This window comes from Erpetoichthys calabaricus, chromosome 3 (genome assembly GCF_900747795.2).
Source record: "Erpetoichthys calabaricus chromosome 3, fErpCal1.3, whole genome shotgun sequence".
Lineage (NCBI taxonomy): Eukaryota > Metazoa > Chordata > Cladistia > Polypteriformes > Polypteridae > Erpetoichthys > Erpetoichthys calabaricus.
This window is the reverse complement of record NC_041396.2, coordinates 15,294,729-15,318,994: the sequence shown is the minus strand read 5'-3', so window position 1 is coordinate 15,318,994 and position 24,266 is coordinate 15,294,729. Positions and strand designations below refer to the sequence as shown.

Genomic DNA, 24,266 nt, shown 5'->3' with positions numbered 1-24,266 from the left:
AAGGTATTGGAGAGGCCATCACAAAGCTCTGACCTCAATCTGATTGAACTGAAAAAGTGAGTGGGAGCAACGAGGCCTGTGAACTTGTCCCAGTTACACCAATTCTGTCCTGAGGAATGGGCCAGCAAGTTATTGTAAGAAGCTTATGGAAGGTGACCCAAAAACGTTTGGCTCAAATTAAACAATTTACAAGCAATGCTAGCAAATATGAACAAAGTGACCGACTGGAATTGTGATATGGTCACTAACAAGTGAAATACTCTGAGGTCTGTGAACATTGTTGGAAAAAATAACTTTTGCCCTGTACAAAGTCGACATCTTCAACGATATGCCAAATTTACAGTTTGCTAGTATAAAATCTGTGGAGGGCTTATTAAGTGAGTTTTAAAGAATTCACCCTAAATGTATGGAAACATCTGACTTCAATTGTAGGTAGCGCTGCTGCCTTGAAACAAGAAGACCAGACCTCAGGTCCAGGGTGCTCCCTGCGTGGAGTTTGCATGTTCTCCCCATGTCCATATGGGATTCCTGGCACAGTCCAAAGACATGCAGGTTGGGTGAATTGGCATTGCTAAACTGGCCTGTGGGCATGTGTGTGTTCATCCTGCGATGGACTGGCACCCTTCCCCAGTGTTGTTCCAGCCTTGTGCCCAGTGCTTGCTGGCATAGGCTCCAGCTGCCCCGTGATTCTGCCAGTTTGAAAAGGAATGGCAGGAAGGATGGAATTTGCCACATCGTTCTGCACTTGCTGTCAGTGGAGAGCACTATACAGAAAGAAAAAGTAACTGGCAGCTTGAAACTAATTAATTAGTGCGTGAGGGTATGCGTTAGTTGGCTCTGCCAATGGACCAGTGATGGCATTAAACAGGTTTTAATAATGTTAACTGTGTGTTATGTAACTCCTATTAGGTTTCTTTCTGTCATTTTCTGTAATGCCCAAACTTTTTTTTTTCTTTCTCAAAGTTTTATAAAATCGGAAATTAAACAACCTACTTACTTTTCTCTTTTGATCATTTAACGGGCTGTTCAAAATATATATTTGCTTTCTTTCGCTTAAATCCTCGCTGGTCCAGCCGCCTCTGACTAAGCGCAGACGGCCGGGGTGCAGACGCAGCGGTGCCGCTATCGTCAACCCGCACTCCGCGCGATGTGCCCTTTTTAGCTGTGTCGCTTTTCTAGCAAGTGCCCTGCCCGTGTTTACTCGGTGTGCCCTCCCGATGCCCAGTTCAAACCTCGCACGAACGCTTTTACTCGGCTGGCTCACCTTTACGAACAGCTCGATCTCTGGCTCCCTCTCTCCATTGGAAGGAGCAGGTTCTGTCATCTTCCCTCTTGTTGTCAGCGGCCGCTCACTCTCTTTATCTCTCTCAGTTAAAGATGTATTCCTTTAGTGGACGGACATGACTTGGTGGTGGTTCACATCGCTGGCTGTGCAGCCCGCCCTAGTGACACTGCGAGAGATGCAACAAGTGGCCGCGCCGCGCCGCGTTTTGCTTTCACCTCAAACTCAGCTGTCAGCAGCCGGAGAGGCGCATCCGATAACAGAAGGGGGCGGGGCATTGAGAGCTCAGCGACAGGAGGCGGGGCATGCAGCGTCTGTGCCCTTCGCAAACACCTGCGCCCACTACGAACACACCCTGGCACACACAACAACCTGGGCAAACTAATTACTGCGAGTGCCAAAGGTAAGAGACATAAATAAAACGAGACACTGAATCCAGGTACGCAGAGGCGTGGGCAAGCTGACGGCTTCCCAAACTATTAAACCCTTCACTGCCCTTTTAAACTCACTTCACAATTCTCACCACTGAAAGAGTCCTACAATTCTTAATAAATACACAAATTCCCTCCCGCTTACAAATACACACACATCAGGCAGTTGTTATAGTTCTTATTTCAGAGAGAGATTCACAGCTTGATTGCAGCACAGTTTTAATCACCGCCGCCTCACAACTTAACTAGCGGGTACGTGGATGAAAAGGGCATCGGCAGATTAAATGAGCAGAACTTGAGAAGAACTGGTCCGCGCCTGGAACAGAACTTAAATAAGTGATCACTGCAAAATTAACCTGCAGAATTTTATCTTTATTTCTGCAGGTAAAGTGAGCCACTCATGGTTGCAAAATAAATCAATAATGGGAGCGGAACTAGCATCTTCCATCCATCCATCCATTTTCCAACCCGCTGAATCCGAACACAGGGTCACGGGGGTCTGCTGGAGCCAATCCCAGCCAACACAGGGCACAAGGCAGGAAACAATCCTGGGCAGGGTGCCAACCCACCGCAGCACACACACACACACACATATATATATATATATATATATATACATACTGCGGTGGGTTGGCACCCTGCCCAGGATTGGTTCCTGCCTTGTGCCCTGTGTTGGCTGGGATTGGCTCCAGCAGACCCCCGTGACCCTGTGTTCGGATTCAGCGGGTTGGAAAATGGATGGCTGGATGGATATATATATATATATATATATATATATATATATATATATATATATATATATAGTGACCAATAGGGGGTGATACAGCACCCCCTAAACCCAGACACAACCACACAGACAAGTCCCTGATACAAATGCAAGGTTTATTACACAAACGCTTTACAAAGGCTCCCTTCTAGTAGTGACACATGCACAATACAATTCTTTCTTTCTTTCTTTCTTTCTTTCTTTCTTTCTTTCTTTCTTTCTTTCTTTCTTTCTTTCTTTCTTTCTTTCTTTTACTTCTCCATACCTCCCAAGCTTTTTCCCATGTCTGACTCCCGACTCACCTGGATGAAGTCGGGCAGCTTCTTTTATCTTGCACCTGGGGCTATTTCCGGTGCTAAGGCATAGCCTGTTAAAATGTACTTTTGGGTCAAACAGAAGCCGCACAAAGTGGGGATAACTAATCCCAGCAGCTTTTCCAGTAGCCCCCACGGAACCCAATGGGGTGGCCCTACAGGACTACAGGTCCCAGCATGCATTGTGGGTGTGCGTGTGGGAATTCTAGCCCAGGGATGGTGCCCTCTAGCGTATCAGGGGTGACATTGGTCTGAATTGATCATCTCCCCCTGTCCCTCCAATATAGTGGCCTCCCAGGCAGATAAGGAACTTTTTGGTCCATCTCTGCTGGGACGCAGCATATTCACTCAGAGGTTGCCACATTCCTGGCAAAGGCAGGGAACAACCTGCCTATTCTTTTGGCTATTCAGTACTGTGGCCAGGTAATGAATCATGTACCATCCTAGTTGGGACATCAGCTCGTGCCTGCCGTCCATCACTATATTTATTTATTTACTAGGGGGCTTCGCTCTCCAACCCCTCAACCCACCTATCAAATCTTGTAATTCTTGCGGAAACGGCTCTTCGTTGGGAAGAAACACTACTTTTTTTTTCCCTGATGGCAAAAACAAATTAGATAATGTACAAGTCTCCGACTTAAAGTTTAAATCCGAATAATATATTCAATCTCTTTTCGCTGTTCTGTTATTTCACTGAGTAATAATTTCCATTTGTTTGCACTAATGCGATCTTTACTATCATTTTATTGAGACTGTCGAATTTTCATACTTCCATTATCTCTAACCTGCTTTGCATGTGTATCGCACCAACATTTTTGAATTCTTTACGACGTTCTACTTCGTCTTCTACTCTTTGTCTTTTATTTCCGGCCTCAGGTGTGGTTAAATCTCTTGGCACAAAGTCTTGTCTTGTGGGACGTGAAAGTATCTCTCTGAGAAAATCACGTCTCGTCTCCTTCCAAGATTTTATTTATTCATATAAATGTATTCACATTCATACAAATATACACACATATACGTATATACAGTAGTCATGCATGTGTGCCATAGGGCTACCTTCCAGGCTCATCCAAGGTATGTGGTACCACCCCAGAACAAGAGGGGGCACCATCACTAATGGTTTGATATCCTTTTTCCGTCACAATGGCGATAAGCCCCCCATTGAGGGCAATGGAGCCTAAGAAGCCCTGCCCCTTCCAGTCCAAACAATATACAAAGACACGTCCCCGTAAGGTGGCTTCACATATGGGAACTGTGCATCTGACAGACTGGAGCACCTTCAAAGCCTGATGATTTTTTGTTTAATACACCACTAGATGGCAATGGTGAGGCGATAGCCTACTGTCTTTATGTATGAGCGCCATCAAGTGCCTGTTGCTTTACTTTCTGTTCTGGTTAAATGGGCCTGGTCCAGTTGGCACCCAAACTAGTTTTGGGATGTGTTTAACCTTTGTCACTCTCCTCCACAATAATATATATACACTTTATATATATATATGGTTGAAATAGTTTACTGTCAAATAATGCAAAGAGTACGTGACACGTGTTTCGCCCTCATTCTGGGCTCATCAGGCGTACACACTCCACTGCACTCCCTCTCGGGAATCAAACCTCGGACGTCAGCGCTAGAGGCGAAGCCCCTAACGTTGCGCCATGGCGTGTGGATCGTTTATTTGACAGCATGTAGATTGGGGAAATTACATTCACGGCATTCGTAGTCTGTGTCACAATCTACATGCGTTACCTGGTAGGTAACCACCCATACAATCAGATTGTGATTCAGACTACAAATGCCGTGAATATATATATATATATATGAGTTTGGAATGGCAAGAATCATTGGGGTACCAACCTCGTAATCCCTATTTAATTTGTAGAAAAATTAAACCAAAGGGTACACAGTGGCACAGCAAAAAACAGACAGTAACTGCAAAATCAGCCAAAGCAGGGTTCTCTGCAGTGTTTGAGTTCTTGTGGTTCTTGTACTGGAGGTCCTTTGGACTCGAGTTCAGGTCACAAATGTAAGACCACCTTCCAGGGTGCCATCCCTTTTTATGGTGTTCCAACTGGAATGGGCTGGGCTTACTCAGGGCATTACTGTCAGGGCTGCGAACCCTCATTGGGCATCATCTTGGGTCTGAGGGGGAACAGCACCCCATCTCACCCTAGAGTGGTATAGCTTACCTCAGTTGAGCCAAGAAGAAGATCTCCGGTCTCGCATGCATGATTTAATGGTACATCTCGGTCAGTAGGCATCTGCTAAGGACGGACATTTTAATGAGGTGAGAAACAGAAAGGGAAAGTTTGGCGAAGCTGAAGGAAGATATGAAGCTCAATGGTAAGCAAGTGTGCAGTAAAGCTCGAATGCTGGTGCCAGGGGCGGTGTTAGTGTTAGTGTCGGTTAGTGTTGCTTTGCTAGAAACAAAATGAGAGGGAGAAAGAAGTAGAGGCAGAAATGGTGTCCTCGGATCCAATCCAAGGGGGACAGGCGGCGTAAGTTTAAACTGAACGGGTCTTCCATGAGTCACTTCAGCTACATCACTGCCTGGTTTGGGAAATGCAATGTTTCTGACCGTAAGGTCCTGCAACATCATTGGGACCCCCCATTAATGACATCTTTCTAAAGCCTTGCATCCGCCAAGCCTGTAGAATTGTGAAAGACCACTTCCACACCTCCCACGGGGTCTTTTTCCCCACTTCCATCTGGCAGAAGGTTCTGTACCTTCCAAACCAGTTTTGCCAGGATCTGCGACAGCTTCTACTGCTTGGTGGTCCAGACCCTGAACTTTGTGCCGCCCCCCTGCCCTCAGATGTGCTCCTAGAATCTTATTTATACACAGTTTGTTTATTATACGTGTTACTACTGTTGTTTATTTATTTATTTTATTATTGTCTATTCACTTACTTATTATTATTCAATTGATTTTTGTATTTGAAGTACAGTTGTTTACCTGTCTTGCACTTGTCCTGTGTTTTTGGATATGATGCACCGCGGTGTTATTTCATACCACTGTAGGCCCCAAATACTGTGTGACAATAAAGCCACTTGACTTGACTTGACATTCGCATCTCCAGACTTTAGAAGGGGACCCCCACCCTAGACCTCCAAAATCATTTACATTGACATGCATATCTCCATATCCCTTTGAACAGAGATGCACAGCCCCACTTTCCAAAATTATTTACATATCTATTTAAATCTGAGGACTTTAAAGGGGAGGCCACATAGAGCTGATGAAAAAATGGCAAAAGAAATGACCTAACGCAAAGAAATGAAAACCGTAAATATCTAATAATGATAATATACATTCACATTTCACATTATTCTTACTGATTATACTGTTTCAATTCAGAAGAAAACACTTTCCTCTAAAATTGTGTTTTTCAATGACCATCAAAAAAAGTGAAGTCACTACGAAAAGCAGGACTTGATCTAATGGAAGCAGCTCTAGGGCTCTGGTGATGGTAATAACCCGCCAAACCAGGGGGTGGTGCTGTTTTGTAATGCCATCTGTCTCTTCCTTCCTCCACAGAATGGAAGACTGACAGCCATTCCACCACTGACGTCACTTCTGTTGTCCACCCTCCTGGACCCGCCCCTTCCTGACAGGATCATTTAAAACCTCAGACTTTGCCATATTGAGCCAGTTTTGTTCTGAATTTACATCTAAAAATGTCCTCTCAGTGCTTCTAACAACTGTGTTTTTGTTTTTAACAAATTATACAGGGTTGCCAGGTGGTGTCCGCAAACTCTTTTATTGCCGCCTGTGCTTTCATTACAACATGTTTAAGAGTAAGCAGCTCCGGTGACCTAATAATATTATTATTACTTACTAGTTGTGCTACATGATTGAAGATGGGTTGAGATCTAAGCAATCAATACTGACCTCAGCAGTGCACCATGCAATGTGTATATCTCTGTTATATATGGGATTCGTAAAAGCAGTGTCAACGTTAGCGATGTGCCATCTGTTGGAATGACAAACACAATGCATATTTCTCTATTATATGCCACTTGGTAGGGGATTCATAAAAGCAGTGTTAACGTCTGCGATGCGCCATCTGTTGGAATGAACAACACAATGCACATGTCTCTGTGATATGCCATTTGCTATGGTATTAATTAAAGGAGTGTAAATGTCTGTGATGCGCCATCTGTTGGAATGACAAACACAATGCATATTTCTCTATTATATTCCATTTGCTATGGAATTCATAAAAGCAGTGTTAATGTCTGAGATTGTTGGAATGACAAACGCAATTCATATTTCTCTATTATGTGCCATTTGGTAGGGGATTCATAAAACCACTGTTAATGTATGTGATGCGGCATCTGTTGGAATGACAAACACAATGCATATTTCTCTATTAAATGCATTTGGAAGGGGATTCAAAAAAGCAGTGTTAATGTCTGTGATGCGCCATCTGTTGGAATGACAAACGCAATTCATATTTCTCTATTATGTGCCATTTGGTAGGGGATTCATAAAACCAGTGTTAATGTATGCGATGCGCCATCTGTTGGAATGACAAACACAATGCACATGTCTCTGTTAAATGCCATTTGGTATGGAATTTGTAAAAGCAGTGTTAATGTTTGTGATATGCCATCTGTTGGAATGAAAAATGCAACACATTTTATTACTAAAAAAGCTTGTAATGTGCAATCTGTTGGAATGAGAGAGAGACATATGAATTCTGAATGCATAGTATTCAGTGTTAAATGATAAACACAATGCATTTTATTACTAAAAGTTTGTGATGCACCATCTATTGGAATGACAATTGCAATGCATATGTCTGTGTTATATGCCATTTTGGTATGGTATTTACAAAAGCAATGTTAATGTCTGTGATGCGCCATCTGTTGGAATGACAAGCACAATGTATATTTCTCTGTTATGTGCCATTTGATAGGGGATTCACAAATGCAGTGTTAATGTTTGTGATGCACCATCTGTTGGAATGACAAATGCAATACGTTTTATTACTAAAAAAGTTTGTAATGTGCAATCTATTGGAATGAGAGAGACATATCAATTCTGAATGCATAGTATTCAGTGTTAATGTTTGCAATTGGATTATATTTTGTAAGTCGGCATGGTGGTGCTGCTGCCTTGCAGTTAGGAGACCCGAGTTGCCTTCCCGGGTCCTCACTGCGTGGAGTTTGCATGTTCTCCCTGTGTCTACATGGGGTTCCTCCGGGTACTCCAGTTTCCTCCCACAGTCCAAAGGCATGCAGGTTAGGTGCATTGGTAATTCTAAATTGTGCCCTGCGTTGGGCTGGCACGGGTTTGTTTCCTGCCTCGCGCCTTGGGTTGGCTGGGATTGGCTCCAGCAGACCCCCGTGACCCTGTGGTTAGGATATAGTGGGTTGGATGATGGTTGAATGGATTATATTTTGTAAAGCATGTAGTAATGAAACTAATTGCATTTTCCATTCCAACAGATGGCACATCAGAAATATCAGCAATCCTTTTACAAATCCTTTAATAAATGGCCTATGACAGAGACAGAGCCCCGGACAGACACACACACAGACACTTATCCTTTTATTAAGGTGGATTATTTGACTGATGTGTTTAAAAGATATGGAAGAAGATGATCCGCTGTAGCAAACCCTAACGGGAGCAGCCAAAAGAAGAAGAAGATTGGACTGATGTCTTTTACCCAAGGCGGCTTACAACATTTGAGATACAATTGTTTTGCACTGCTTTTGTGTTTCAAATTGGAGCCCAGGCAGATAAAGTGACATGCCCGTGGTCACACAGTGTCACTTGCAGGATTTGAAATGACAGCCTCAGGGTTTGAAGTCCAAACCCTTAACCACTGCACCACACTGCCTGCCAATAATATTAGCCCACAGTAAAAACAAAAAAATGACAAATACTGTATACAGAAGAGCACTTAGTTATTTACCTAGTACTTCACGTTACACCCCAGCGTCGTCATGGCTATGGCTGTAGGCATCAGGTCCTTGTCTTGCTGAAAGGTGAACTGTCACCCCAGTCTGAGGTGGCGTGAATTCTGGCACTGGTTTTCTTCAAGGTCCTCTCTTTCCTTCACTGCTTCCATCCTTCCAGCCTCCCTGTCCCTTCACACAGTAACACGAGGCCAGGCAGGGACTGTCAACCTCAGCTGTGCTGCGCATGAGATGTTTGAAAACAAAACTTCACCCATAGCATAATGCTGACCCCAGGGCCATCTTAACACATGAGCATATAATGTTACAGATGTTGTGACTTGCTGAGTGGTTGTGTAGGGGGGGGGCCCCAGTGCACTCCTTTGGCCGGGGGGCCTATAATGCTGTTAAGATGGCCCTGACCACCACCAACCCACTTCACTGTAGGGATTGTAATTAGGCGGGCGATGAGCAGTACCCCATTTTCACCAGAAATGGCTGCTTGGAGTTCTGCCCAAAGAGTTCAGTTTTTATCTTATTAGACTGAAGAATCTCCTCATGTTCTCAGTGTCCTTTCAACTGTCACATGTCCTTTCATCGAGCCACTCTACTATAAACATCTGAATGATGAAGTGTTGCTGAGGTGTTCATCCTTATGACAGTTTCTACCAACTCAGCAGACGTGCTCTGAAGGTGACCACTGGGTTCTTGGTCACCACCCTCACCAAGGCCCTTCTTACTCAGTTACTCAGTTTTGCCGGAGGGCCAACTTTAGAAGAGTCCTGCTGGTTCCAGACTTCCTCCATGATGATGATGATAAATTGGACTGGACTGCCAATACTGATTCTCTGTGCAAGAGAGGACAGAGCTGGCTATACTCTCTTAGAAGACTGGCGTCCTTCAACATCTGCAATAAGATGCTGCAGATGTTCTATCAGATGGTTGTGGTGAGCGCCCTCTTCTATGCAGTGGTGTGCTGGGGAGGCAGCATTAAAAAGAAAGACGCCTCACGTCTGGACAAACTGGTGATGAAGGCAGGCTCTATTGTTGGCATGGAGCTGGACAGTCTGACATCTGTGGGAGAGCGACGGGCGCTGAGCAGACTCCTGTCAATCATGGAGAATCCACTGCATCCACTGAACAGGATCATCTCCAGACAGAGGAGCAGCTTCAGCAACAGACTGCTGTCACCGTCCTGCTCCACTGACAGACTGAGGAGATCGTTCCTCCCCCAAACTATGTGACTCTTCAGTTCCACTCGGGGGGGGTAAACGTTAACATTATATAAAGTTATTGTCTGTCTGTATACCTGCATTGTTATCACTCTTTAATTTAATATTTTCTTTACCAGTATGCTGCTGCTGGAGTATGTGAATTTCCTCTTGGTGATTAATAAAGTATCTATCTATCTATCTATCTATCTATCTATCTATCTATCTATCTATCTATCTATCTATCTATCTATCTATCTATCTATCTATCTATCTATCTATCTATCTATCTATCTATCTATCTATCTATCTATTATATAGTGCCTTTCACATCTATCTATCTATCTATCTATCTATCTATCTATCTATCTATCTATCTATCTATCTATCTATCTATCTATCTATCTATCTATCTATCTATCTATCTATGATATAGTGCCTTTCTTATCTATCTATCTATCTATCTATCTATCTATCTATCTATCTATCTATCTATCTATCTATCTATCTATCTATCTATCTATCTATCTATCTATCTATCTATCTATCTATCTATCTATCTATCTATCTATCTATCCATCCTATATAGTGCCTTTCACATCTATCTATCTATCTATCTATCTATCTATCTATCTATCTATCTATCTATCTATCTATCTATCTATCTATCTATCTATCTATCTATTTCATAATTCCACTGTGCTCCTGGAAACACTCAAAGCTGTACAAATGGTGTAATCTCCTTGCCCTGATCTGTGCCACACCACCAATTTATCATAGAGGTCCACGGAGAGTTCTTTGGACATCATGGTTTGGTCTTTGTCCCAACATGCATTTGTGACTCGTGTGGCCTTCTATACGCAGGCACACTTGGGCCTTTCTAAAGGATGTCCAGTCAATTCAGTGTGCCATATGGAGGCTCTCGGCACATCTCAAGGGGAATGAAAGCAAACAAGGAGGCACCTGAGCACAATCTGGAGTGCACAGCAAAGACTCTGAATACTTCTAGGGAATACGTCTATGAATGAGGCATTTCTGTTTTTGATTTTTAATAAATTTGCAAAACCTTTCTGAAACAATGTTACAAATTTGTCACTATGGATCACTGATTGTAGACAGATGGGCAAAAATGGAAAATTTTAAACTAAATCGACAACATGAAAAAGTGTGTGGAAAGTGAAGACTGTCTGAATGCACTGTAGATAGATAGATAGATAGATAGATAGATAGATAGATAGATAGATAGATAGATAGATAGATAGATAGATAGATAGATAGATAGATAGATAGATAGATAGATAGATGTGAAAGACACTATATAGAATAGATAGATAGATAGATAGATAGATAGATAGATAGATAGATAGATAGATAGATAGATAGATAGATAGATAGATAGATAGATAGATAGATAGATAGATATGAAAGGCACTATATAATAGAGAGACAGAGACAGAGATTTTAAAGGCACTATAAAACACTAATATAAAGAATGCCAATATTTTAAACAACTTGTTGCATTTTTTAATCAGCATGAATCAATAACTGCTTTTTCAATAAGATGGCCTCAGGTCCTGGCACTCCAAACAGTGAACGACTGCCTATCATTGTGTCCCTCTGCCTTTCAGCCTCACTGCATATTGACAATTGAAGGCCAGGTGAGCCGCCTTGTTTGTTTCTGCAGTCACAGCCTTGGCTGAGAACAGAAAAGACAAACGGAAAGAGCACCTCTGTACTCCTTGAAAGTTTCATCCAATAATAAGCAGAGGTTGGGTTCCAAGAATCAGGCCAGGTGTCCATGGTAACACGAGGCCAGGCAGTGACTGTCAGCCTCAGCTGTGCTGTGCGTTCTTCACAGCGAGACGTTTGAAAACAAAACTTTTGCGAGATTTCCCAGGGGGTTCTGTGCACCACTTTGCTTTGGGAAGCTTTCCTTCATTAAATTAGCTGAGCAAGCAAGGCCTCTACGTCATGGTTTCCTGTCCTAACATGTTTGCTCACATCACGGTAAATGAAAGGTGGTTTTGAGATGCCAGGCATGCAGTTATTTCTAAAGCAGGTAGGTAGAAAGGGCAACAAAGGAAAATCAACCAAGACAGTTGAAATGGACATGCTGCGTGAGAAATGCATAAGATTTTGAAGTCATAGCCAACTCGTCTTAGTACCGTTCACTGTACATCTATCTATCTATCTATCTATCTATCTATCTATCTATCTATCTATCTATCTATCTATCTATCTATCTATCTATCTATCTATCTATCTATCTATCTATCTATCTATCTATCTATCTATCTATCTATCTATCTATCTATCTATCTATCTATCATATAGTGCCTTTCCTATCTATCTATCTATCTATCTATCTATCTATCTATCTATCTATCTATCTATCTATCTATCTATCTATCTATCTATCTATCTATCTATCTATCTATCTATCTATCTAGTATAATTAAGCCCAAATGGATCGGGATTTAAATAAACTTTGAAGCCTCATGGGCACAGTGGGTAGTGCTGCTGTCTCTCACAGTCAGGAGACCTGAGGTTCGCTCCCCGGGTCCTCCCTGCATGGAGTTTGCATGTTCTCCCCGTGGATTTCCCACAGTCCAAAGACATGCAGGTTAGGTGCATTGGCGATTCTAAATTGTCTTTATTGTGTGCTTGGTGTGTGTGTGTGTGTGCCCTGCGGTGGGCTGGTGCCCTGCCCGGGGTTTGTTTCCTGCCTTGCGCCCTGTGTTGGCTGGGATTGGCTCCAGCAGACCCCGTGACCCTGTAGTTAGGATATAGCGGGTTGGATAATGAATGGGTGGATGTAAAGAACCTTCAGATGATGTCCATCAAGTTATATAAAACTTTTTTGTCTCAGGCTGCCTGGGTGATTTTGTCTGCGTTACATTGTTTTTTTCCATAAGCTGGTAAATGCTGCTGGGTCGAGTATTTAGAGTAATTACGTGAGGGGCCGATGTCCATGGAACTGCACACAAATCCTCTTTCTCCCTGTTGCTTCTCCCACATTGGACCAATGCGATTGTCCCATTCAGCTGAGATGACCCTTGAGTGTGTGCTGGCGACTCTCAGCCACTGTCCTTGCACTGTCATCTTTGTTAAAAGGCATCAAGGGCCTACATGTTAAGTTGCTGATACAGTTTCCCAGGAGAAAGATTAAAAAAAGGCTTTCTTAGTCACTGAGGTGTGACAAACACTTCGTTTAATCAGCCTGATAAGCTGCCATGTAAGAAGCACATGAAGCGGGCAACAAAAAAAAAAAATGAGCCCAGCAGTAAGCCTTTGAAATATCACGCCGATTAATAACGTGTTTACAGCAGGCGGCCGGCCACAGGCTGACATGGAAAGACACAAACACTCAAAGACGCCACCTAATTTATGGGGTCAGTGCAAATGCTGGCAGCATGCGGACAAAAGGCCAAGCCTGTGCAATGCCACCTTACAAACTCCACAAGGGTCTTCTTGTCAGGATACTTTAATTTTGATTGCCTGCACTGAACCTGGGCAGGGTGGGGTGGAAATCCAAACATGCAAAAAAAATATACATTGCTAGGGCGGAGGAGACCATCAGATAAGAAGGAGGGACTGGTACAACGGGGTGGACAAAGTGAGCACTGGGAGGGCTGGGAGAACAGCAGACAAGAAAAGGCCCAGGAGACGTCGGACGTCAGGTGTTTACTAATAAGGAGGAGGCGGGTTACAGTAAAGCACATGGAGGACAACAGTTTATTAATCCATCATATGACGCCATCACAAGCCACCATTAAAAACAGCAGAATAAAACAGAAAGCAGTACAAAAAGCAGCAGAAGACAACTCTAAAAAGTATCAAATGAGACTGTCAGGAGTGAAGCACCCCACTGAAGCAGAACGCCTATAGTGTCACTTAGGGTGCAGATTAGGTGTGAATTTCCCGTTGGGGATTAATAAAGTATCTATCTATCTATTACACGGCGGCCTTTAAGGAATGTTGTAGTGACTCAGGGGCCCTAAAAGCACTTTTAATAATCGGCCACTAGAGGGGGAAAGTACAAAAAACATAGACTAGAAATCCAAACGGTTAATCTATCTATCTATCTATCTATCTATCTATCTATCTATCTATCTATCTATCTATCTATCTATCTATCTATCTATCTATCTATCTATCTATCTATCTATCTATCTATCTATCTATCTATTATATAGTGCCTTTCATATCTATCTATCTATCTATCTATCTATCTATCTATCTATCTATCTATCTATCTATCTATCTATCTATCTATCTATCTATCTATCTATCTATCTATCTATTATATAGTGCCTTTCATATCTATCTATCTATCTATCTATCTATCTATCTATCTATCTATCTATCTATCTATCTATCTATCTATCTATCTATCTATCTATCTATCTATCTATCTATCTATCTATCTATTATATAGCGTCTTTCATATCTATCTATCTATACTAAGTATAATTACAAGATCCTTATCTCCTAATTACGAGATAGTAAGTCATAATAATAAGATCCTAATTTCCTAATTAAGAGCTCTTATCTTGTAATTACAAGGTACTAAGTATAATTACAGGATCCTTATTTCATAATTTTGAGATACTAAGTCATAATTACGAGATCCTTATCTTATCGACTATCCCAATGCATGTCAGGTCATCTACAAGTGGAGAAGACTTCAAGCAACTGTCAGCTTGTCCAGGTCAGGTCACCCCAGCAAGTTCAGTCCGACAGCAGAATGCAGGATGCTGTAACAAGTCTCTAAGAAGTGCAGAATTTCATCAAAGGACCTCCAGATAACTCTTTCCACTGTAGATGTCAAAGTGTGTGAGTCTACCATTAGAAAGAAGCAGCACAAGTGAGGTCTACATGGGAGGTGTGCTAGGAGGAAACTTTACTGTCCAGAAAGAACACTAGAGCCTGACTAAAGTTTGCCCAGGAACACTTAGACAAAGACCAGGGGCCTCATGTATAAATGGTGCGTACGCAAAAAAAATGATGTGTAAGAACATTTCCAAGTTCAAATCGCGATGCATAAAACCTAAACTTGGCGTAAGGCCACACACATTTCCACAGTAACTCACATCCTAGCGTACGTAAGTTCTGCGCTCAGTAGCAGTGCTACTGTTCCTGTGTGGTTACCCTTTCTTTTTTAGATCCACATCCCTGACGTGGCTTTATAAATACACTGAAATTAACCGCATATTGTTTATTAGTGTAATGCATCTGATTGTAATTAACCTGTAACAATATAATGGTCCACAGAATGGTCAAACTATTCCAAATACCATAGCTGCTTTAGAATTGTTACTCTCACTGCACCTTCTTCTTCTCCTTTCAGCTGCTCCCGTTAGTGGTTGCCACAGCGGATCATCTTTTTCCATATTACTCTCACTGCACCACTCAGAGTATTTATATCACTGTATCTGAGTGTGAATCACAGCTGTACAGCAGCTGTTCGGAAAGAGAATTATCGGTATACAGCATCAAGCACACACTGACTCAGCCATGCTGTCTATTTGAACTGCTCCCATACAGCAAACGCTTCAGAGCCTTTTCTGTACGGACCTCGCGGTTCAGAAACAGTTTCATCCCAAGAACTCTAAACACACTCAATCAGTCCATCAAGTGCTCCTTGTAGAACTTTTGTACGATTACCTCACTGTACTCTTGCAATACAGTTATAATACTGCACAACCTTAGCCACTTTATAAAGAGTAAAGAGCGTATTTACATATGATGACAATATCATTTTTAAGATGAAATGCAGCAAAATGTTTATTATACAGATAAAACTTTAACTTCATTTAAATAATCTATATTGTTAATAATTAAACATGTGAGGACACGGTGCCGCAGCACTAGCTAGTTCACGGATTGTTCCTGCCTCACGCTGTATTCTTGTTGGTGTTGACACGTCACTGGAAGGATAGATGGATAGAATAATTAAACATGTAATACGAAGATATTTCAATGTTCCTTAAAAGTTTTGAAGAATCGGCGTTCTAAGCTTACCGATGGCTTAACGTCTATTACAGAGCTAATTGTGTGGCGATTGGGTATTTGGAGAAAGAAAAGTAAGGACAGGAATTGGAGGTTAGTACGTTTGAAAGAGACAGTACTGCTACAATAAAGTATTTCATTGAAGGTTGCGCATGGTGCAACAAGCATCTTACGTGAGACATGAACAATCACTGTGCCACCGTGTTCCCATGTTTAATAACATGCTTTAACTCCTATCACCATGAAAATGATATCCCTTATACATCTCAGTATCACGCTGAGCTTAAGGGTTATTTATATTGATTTGCATATTCAAAGAGGTGTAATTCTGGGAGGAGTTTGGGAAGTGGCAGCAGGCGCATGCATGTGCGTTACTCCTATCATCATGAAAATGATATCACGTATACATCTCAGTATTTTAATTATTCACAGAGCTGTAATATCACAAATGTAATGGATTCTGTGTCCTGTCGGAGGAAGAGAAAGCCCGTTTAAGAAGCGCATAGTGATTCACACGCATAGAGCATAGATCAAATACAGAAAAAGCATTTAATGTGCTACTTTAGTTACGATGGGATTGATAAACTAGTAAATTAAATGATTTTAAGATGAAGTTTATGATGTTCTACTTTAATGACAAAATAAACTATGTGATTAAAGCAGAAATTTCGAGATTAAAGTTGACATTTTGTGCTTTTTTCCCCACTGTGTGCCTATTTTTTTTTTTTTTTTCTCTGTACCCTAATAAGCTTTCATATGACACTCAGACGGTGGGCTACGAGTCTCCTTTTCACAGCGACTTTGATATCTGACAACTTCTTTTTTATTTCGGGCACTGTGCGACTTTGTGAACTTGAGCTTTCCAGTTTCTCCGACACGCTATGTCACTCAATCATCTTCCTTTTGTTGATTATACCACTGTTTATACCAATAAATAGTATGTTTATCTTTGCCTCCACTTGGTATTCGCTGAAATTCTTCTATTTTCCCTCGTGCTTTTGCCATTGCCTTTTCACAGAGTGCTGAGCTTAAGGGCTATTTATATTGATTTGCATATTCAAAGACGCGTAGTTCTGGGAGGAGTTGGGGCAGGAGAGTAGGCGCGTGTATGTGCGTTACTTTTCACGCTGACCGGGATTTATGGAGCGGAAGAACGTGGAAGTTGGCGTTCGCACAGATTTATGTATCTGGATTTCTTTGTGCGTAAGCACATTTCCACTTTTGTGCTTACATCATGTTATAGTGTGAATTCTACGCACGGCGTTATGCATGAGGCTTCAGGACTTCTGGAATGATCTTCTTTGGAAAGGCAAGGCAAAGCTGGAGCTATCTGAACACGTTTGGGGAAAACCAAAGACAGCATTTGACCTGAAGAACCTGATAGTAGCTGTAAAGCGTGGTGGAGGTGGAAGTGTTCTGGTTTGGGGCCTGATCAACTCACCATCATAGGGTCCACTACAAATTCTTCATTGTACCACAGGGTGCTTGATGCTGTTGTGAGGCCACCTTTTAAAAGACTGAAAGTGGGGCCTTACAACATGACAATGACCATAAGCATCCCAATAAGTCCACCGAGAAAGAAATGGAGGGTTCTAGAATGGCCATGGCAAAGCTGAGCTATGAATCCCATTGTGGTGCTGCTGGGGTGGGCGGTGGGGGGTGGTGATTTTGAAACGGACAGTGGATGGAAGATGCCCCTCGAACAACACACAGCTGACAGAACTGTGCATGGAGGAGGAGGAGGAGGGGAAAGAACTTTCTGCCAGTCGATGTCAGAGGCTGCTGGACAGTTAAGAGGAAATGCCAACCTGAAGGGGCAACGCCAGCTGTTACAGCCAAGGGATGCTTACTTCTTCTATGGGCGGAATAACATATCTGTTAACTCTTCACTACATAAGTCACATTTATATTTTTGTTTTCAATTACGTCACCTTTATGTAAAGATACTGTTTAAATCAGGGGGTGTCCAGCTCCAATCCTGGAGGGGTCCCACCGGCTGCAGGTTTTCATTCTAACACTTTTCTTAATTAATGACCTGTTTTTTACATACAAATGTACTCACAACTTTTCAGTTTTTACTTGTTTTTTTTTTCTTTTTATTTTTATACAAGGGTGGCACAGTGGCGCAGTGGGTAGCGCTGCTGCCTTGCAGTTAGGAGACCTGGGTTCGCTTCCCGAGTCCTCCCTGCGTGGAGTTTGCATGTTCTCCCCGTGTCTGTGTGGGTTTCCTCTCACAGTCCAAAGACATGCAGGTTAGGTGGATTGGTGATTCTAAATTGGCCCTAGTGTGTGGGTGTGTGTTTGTGTGTGTCCTGTGGTGGGTTGGCACCCTGCCCGTGATTGGTTCCTGCCTTGTGCCCTGTGTTTTCTGGGATTGGCTCCAGCAGACCCCCGTGACCCTGTGTTCAGATTCAGCGGGTTGGAAAATGGATGGATGTTTATACAAGGTATTTTTGGGTAGCACAGTGGGTAGCACTGCGCCCCTCGCAGTTAGGAGACCTGAAGTTCGCTTCCCAGGTCCTCCCTGCATGGAGTTTGTATGTTCTCCCCGTGTCTGCGTGGGTTTCCTCTCACAGTCCAAAGACATGCAGGTGAGGTGCATTGGCAATCCTAAATTGTGCTTGGTGTGTGTGTGTGTGTGTGTGTGCCCTGCAGTGGGCTGGCGCCCTGCCCGGGATTTGACCCTGCCTTGCTCCCTGTGATTGGCTCCAGTGGACCCCCGTGACCCTGTGTTAGGATATAGCAGGATGGAAAATGACTGACTGACTGACAAGGTATTTTATTTTTATTCCATTTCAACAATTGGGACTCTTTTGTTAAGTCTGTTAACACAAAAAATCCAAACGAAAATCCATTTTAATTCCAGATTGCAACGTGACAAATCAGGACAAACACAGAGGAGGATGAATATATTTGTAAATGAAGGCAGAGCTGCTCCGGATCCCTTACATCCACCCTGTCCCATAGGACCCCCCCGGCACGCACCCCCCAGCTACTGCATGTAGAATGACAGGACCTCGCTATTCTCCTAACAGAGAGAGGTGAGCAGAAGCCTGCCAAGCGTGGCCGGGTGTCCCTTTCACCACACACACACGCTGTGTTATTAAATGGCTCTTCACATTTATATACACAGTCTATTTTTAGGCCAATCAGTGACCCTCTCCCTGGCCAAATCAGAGTATCAGGACACGGGGACTTTGGCCATGTGAGATACTTGGAGAGCCAACTCCCTGCAAATAGACAGCGAGCTCTTTACACACATTCAAGCAGCCGGAAAGTTCCGTGATTTTTAAAGTCTTTCTATAGTTTAAAGCAGCACAAAGGTGGGACTGCAACAGCAGCAAACTGGTTTGTCAGTGAGCAGCCAGTATGACGCAGGAAGATGAGCAGATCGGGAGTCCGCTCTTGAAATTCTGTAATTTCACCATGAAAGGCTCAATGGAAAATTAAAGGATGCCGGGTCGACTGGAGGAGTACAGCTCAAACAGGATTAACAGAGAGCCGTGCACCACCACCCCAAACAGCGCTCCCTGCTGGCGAAGCCAAGTCATTACTGCCAGGGCATTCATCATTACTTTTAATTTCTCTTGCACCAAAAACGCTCTTAGCTTACCCTCAGAAATGTAAGATCAGCATACAAACGAATTATATTTGATTCCAAGAGCTGCTTCAACCTCTTGATGAGCGACATGGCACATCATTAGCCAGGGCCTGCTTCAGGCACGGCTCGGTTTCTTGCTGCTGTTACCCCTGCGCTGATCTTGTAACCAATTCCTAATTGATGGAGGCCTCCCCCGAGGCGCCTGTGTCTCCGTCTGAATCGAGGCTTCTAATGGTAGACGGTCGATGACCCACATTACATCATGCATTTCTCCTGCTGTGTTTAAAAAGTTCAATGGAAATGAGGTTCAGCAACTTTTCTATAGCGCCTTTCTAAAATGAACTTCATCTACACGTATAGAACTGTAATTCAAGAGTTTACATGCAGCGCCTTCACAAAGTATTCAGAGCCCATCTCTCTTCACTCATTTTGCTATGGTGCAGCCTACTGCTAAAATCACGCCAATTCATTTTTTCCCTTATCAAGCAACACACCCCACCACCCCAGAATGACAAAGTGAGAATAGGACCCTAGAAAAGAAAAGTGGACAATCATCATGAACATACTAGGAAATCCACTAAGGAACGACTGAAAATAAAGAAATGAAGAATTCAGTTTAAGGATTTGAATCCCATTGAAATGCTTTGGGGTGTTTGACACGGTTGCACAAGCAAAACATCACACAGCCGAGAGAATTCTGCATGGAGGAGTGGGGGAGAACTTTCACCAGCCAGTTCAGAGACTGCTAGACAGTTAAAGGAGACGCCGAATGGAGGGGGCAACACAGGGGGCTATTGGACATGAATGAGGACTTTTCCAGAGGCTGAAATGGAATATCTTGTCATTTTTTTGTTAATAAATTATTGCAAAAAGTCAATTTTTCATGGTTGTTTCTTTCAATTACATAACCTGCTCTAAAGATACTGTTTAAATGAAGGTCAAATCTAGATATGTCTAGTCTGTATATGTTTCATGGGGTGGACTTACTTTTTCACAGATAGATAGATAGATAGATAGATAGATAGATAGATAGATAGATAGATAGATAGATAGATAGATAGATAGATAGGCACTATATAATAGATAGATAGATAGATAGATGTGAAAGGCACTATATAATAGATAGATAGATAGATAGATAGATGCAGAGGGAGATAGATAGATAGATAATAGATAGATAGATATGATAGATAGATAGATAGATGTGCAAAAGGCACTATATAATAGATTAGATTAGATAGATAGATAGATAGGATAGATAAAGGATAGATAGATAGATAGATAGATAGATAGATAGATAGATAGATAGATAGATAGATAGATAGATAGATAGATAGATAGATAGATAGATAGATAGATAGATGTGAAAGGCATTATAAATAGATAGATAGATAGATAGATAGATAGATAGATGATTAGATAGATAGATAGATAGATAGATGTGAAAGGCACTATATAATACGATAGATAGATAGATAGATGTGAAAGGGCATTATATAATAGATAATAGATAGATAGAATTAGATGTGAAAGGCACTATATAATAGATAGATTAGATAGATAGATAGATAGATAGATAGATTAGATAGATAGATAGATAGATAGATAGATAGATAGATGTGAAAGGCACTATATAATAGATTTACACTCTGTTATAATACAGAGATAGGGCAGATCACTGTTATTGTTGAACACAGGTGACCCCTAGTGTGGCTTCAGGGTGTGCAGGTTGAACTTGACAAATGAAGCTCTTAAGCAGGGTTGTTGCTCGTGCCTGTACTGCGCTCTTCGGGTCACTTTAACATGTGACATTTACAATTGTTAGTGCATTTAAATAATACAGAGGGGATAAGAAAAGATTACTATTAGTAGTAGTTAGTATAAATTAAAATGAAATACACTGAATGAATCAGAAAGTAGGGTTATTTACAGGAAAGCCAGTCTTACAAAGTTAATTTTACATAGTGACATTTACAGCAACTTTTTTTGTAAAATAGAACTAATCCTTTAGTCAGTAATTTTGCTTATCAGGGATTATCATGATTAACTGCACATATGCATTAACATGACTTGATTGGATTAGAGAAGATTAGAGTGCTTTACTGTCCACATAGAAAAGTGAAATACTTGTAACACAGTTGCGGTGACCTTCCTTCTTCTTCTTCTTCTTCTTCTTCATCTTTTCCCTCTTCTGTGTGGGGTTGATGTGCGTGATTGACTTTCTCCACACAGCTTGGTCCTGCACCCCCTCGCCAGTCACGTGTTTTCCTTCAGATCTTTTCATTTGTCCATCCACCTCCCCTTTGGCCTCCCTCACTTTCCTTTCCTCTGCACTTCCATTCCCATCGCTCTTTTGCCCACATCTTCATTGTCCTTTCTGAGATATCTCTTCCACTTTTGTTGTACCTCTGATTGTCTCATTTTATAATTCTGCCCCTTTATGTAATTCATAAGAACGTAAGAAATGTGGACAGAATTCTCCTGGACCAACTGCTGCTTTTCCAAAAAGGTGCAATTAAAAACTAGCATTGCAAATTAAAGCCGTGCACACAGCACGCAGAGCGTTTAGACTGAGAATAGAACTGGCGGAGAGCCACCCACCATAAGACGGCAATCAGGAGAGGTGAAAGGTCAAGAATTGGATGAACCCCTGGAGGTCAAGTAAGTGACCTGTGTCCAGATGACGCACCACCCAGGAAGATTCTTCTCATGTTCAATTTAGGGCTTCAGTGATAGAACACAGCAGGTGATCAATGCTAAGCGGGATGGGCATCTTGTTGGGTAGCTGGACCGGGAGACTTTTGTTCTTTTAAATGTTCATCTTGCCTTCCATGGTTATTCTGATGTATAGTGGGCTCAGTGCGTATTCAGATGCCTTCACAGTTTACACCTGTTGTTACGTTGCGGCCTTCTGCTAAAACCACTTAGATTCATTTTTTTCCTTCTTCGAGCAACACTCAGTACCCCAGAATGACAAAGCAAACGTAGAACTTAAGAAATGTTTGCAAATTCATCTCTCTATTATAAAAAAAAAAACGAGGCAAGACTTTTTCCCGGGGACAAGACGTGATCTTTTGAAGAGAGACAGAGAGACACTTTCACGTCCCGCGAGACGTCAAGTCACGTCATACTTACAACCTTCAGACGCACGTCCCGTGATACGCGTGCAGAGCAGGTTAGAGATAATGGAAGTAGGAAAATTCGAAATTCTCAAAAAAAAGTTATAGTAAAGATCACATAACCGCAAACAAATGGAAATTATTACTCGGGAAATAATGGAACATCGAATATTCAGGTGATGTACAGGCTTTTAAATGTTCGCAGCTCCGCACGAAATGCAGATCGCATGGCAGCAGCAACAAGCCAACAGCTTCTCGAGCAAAGAGGAGGTGAACAAAACACAACTGTTACTTGTTTCCCAATGCAAATCTAAAAGTCGAAGCTAATCGTCTCTTCTTTATTAAGTTTTTCTAAGCCAAACTTAGAACGGAACATATGCAAGGTCTCATTGATTACGTTCAAAATTCAAATATCAATAGTTCAGACAAATTCAAAATAGGTAAAGCAGTAATATTACCATCATCATATCACCGTGGTCCAAGAGCATTGCGACAGTTATATCAAGATGCAATGGCAATATCCCAAACTATCGGTTGGCCAGATTTCTTTATTACAATGACGTGAAATCCGCAATGGCCAGAAATCCGCAGATTCTTGAGAACAATGCCACCGGCTACATCGGCTCTGGACATTCCCACTTTCGTAAGTAGATTGTTTTATCAGAAAGTCTTATTTTTATTGAATGAACTTGAAACGGTGTTCGGTCAAATCAGAGCATACGTTTACAAGATCGAAATTCAAAATCGTGGTTTACCTCACATGCATTTATTGGTTACTTTGCAAAATAAATTATTAACTACTGATGATATCGAGATCGCTTGGTCTGTGCTGAAATTCCAGCTGCTCAACTGTGGGACCCCCTGTAGACAGCTGTGTGTGTCGTTCCTGTTCATGTCCAGTCAACTGAACTGACCACAGCTGGTGGACTCTAAACAAGGTGTAGAAACATCTCAACAATCATCACCAGAATAAGATGCACCTGAGGCAAATTTCAAGTGTCATGCTTGTGTGAATGGGATATTTCAATTTATTTGTATTAAATTTACACAAAAATCCTGAAATCCTGGTTTTGCTTTATCATTTTGGGGCATAGAGGGTCCAGGCAAGACCAGTTAAATCTCCACCACTCTTCAAAATGGAATCAATCACTGGATAACCACACGCTTTGATGCCAACTGACTTGTTGAATATATATTTTTTTCAAACTCTTTTTGCCAATGGGGTTACCCATAGTGCCCCTACCCTTTAACTCTGTCCTCTTGCTGTTATTTTTTACAATATTATGATACATCAAATTCTACATAAATTATCTATCTAGCTCTCACCTGGACAAAGCTGGCAGCACCGTGAGGATGATATTTTTAGATTTCTCCAGCACCATCAATGCCATCCAGCCAGCCCTGTTAAGGGGTAAACTCAGAGATATGCAGGTGGAGGAGCCTGTGGTGTCCTGATGATGGAGTATCAGTGGAGCCGAACGCAATGTGTATGTGAGCAACACTGGAGCGCCGCAAGGAGCAGGCCTGTCCGCAACTCTCTTCACTCTGAACACCTCAGACTACAAAAATAACAGAAGGTCAGGTCACTTACAGAAACACTCAGATGATTCTTCACTTATGGGGTGTGT

General features: G+C 42.1%; 1 protein-coding gene across 4 annotated transcripts in view; it reads right to left on the bottom strand.

The window, feature by feature from the left end:
• Nucleotides 1–24,266, bottom strand: part of clic5a (chloride intracellular channel 5a) — a 1,193,419-nt gene that overhangs the window by 113,590 nt on the left and 1,055,563 nt on the right. For 2 of the 4 annotated variants that reach the window (XM_051924446.1, XM_051924447.1), the window contains exon 2: nt 1,265–1,329. The exons of 1 other annotated variant lie outside the window; for it this stretch is intronic. In XM_051924446.1, the coding sequence (XP_051780406.1) occupies nt 1,265–1,324 (60 nt within the window). In that variant the 5' untranslated portion in view covers nt 1,325–1,329. Of the gene's footprint in view, nt 1–1,264; nt 1,509–24,266 lie in introns of those variants that run through there. One more of the 4 variants, XM_051924445.1, reaches the window with a different exon arrangement.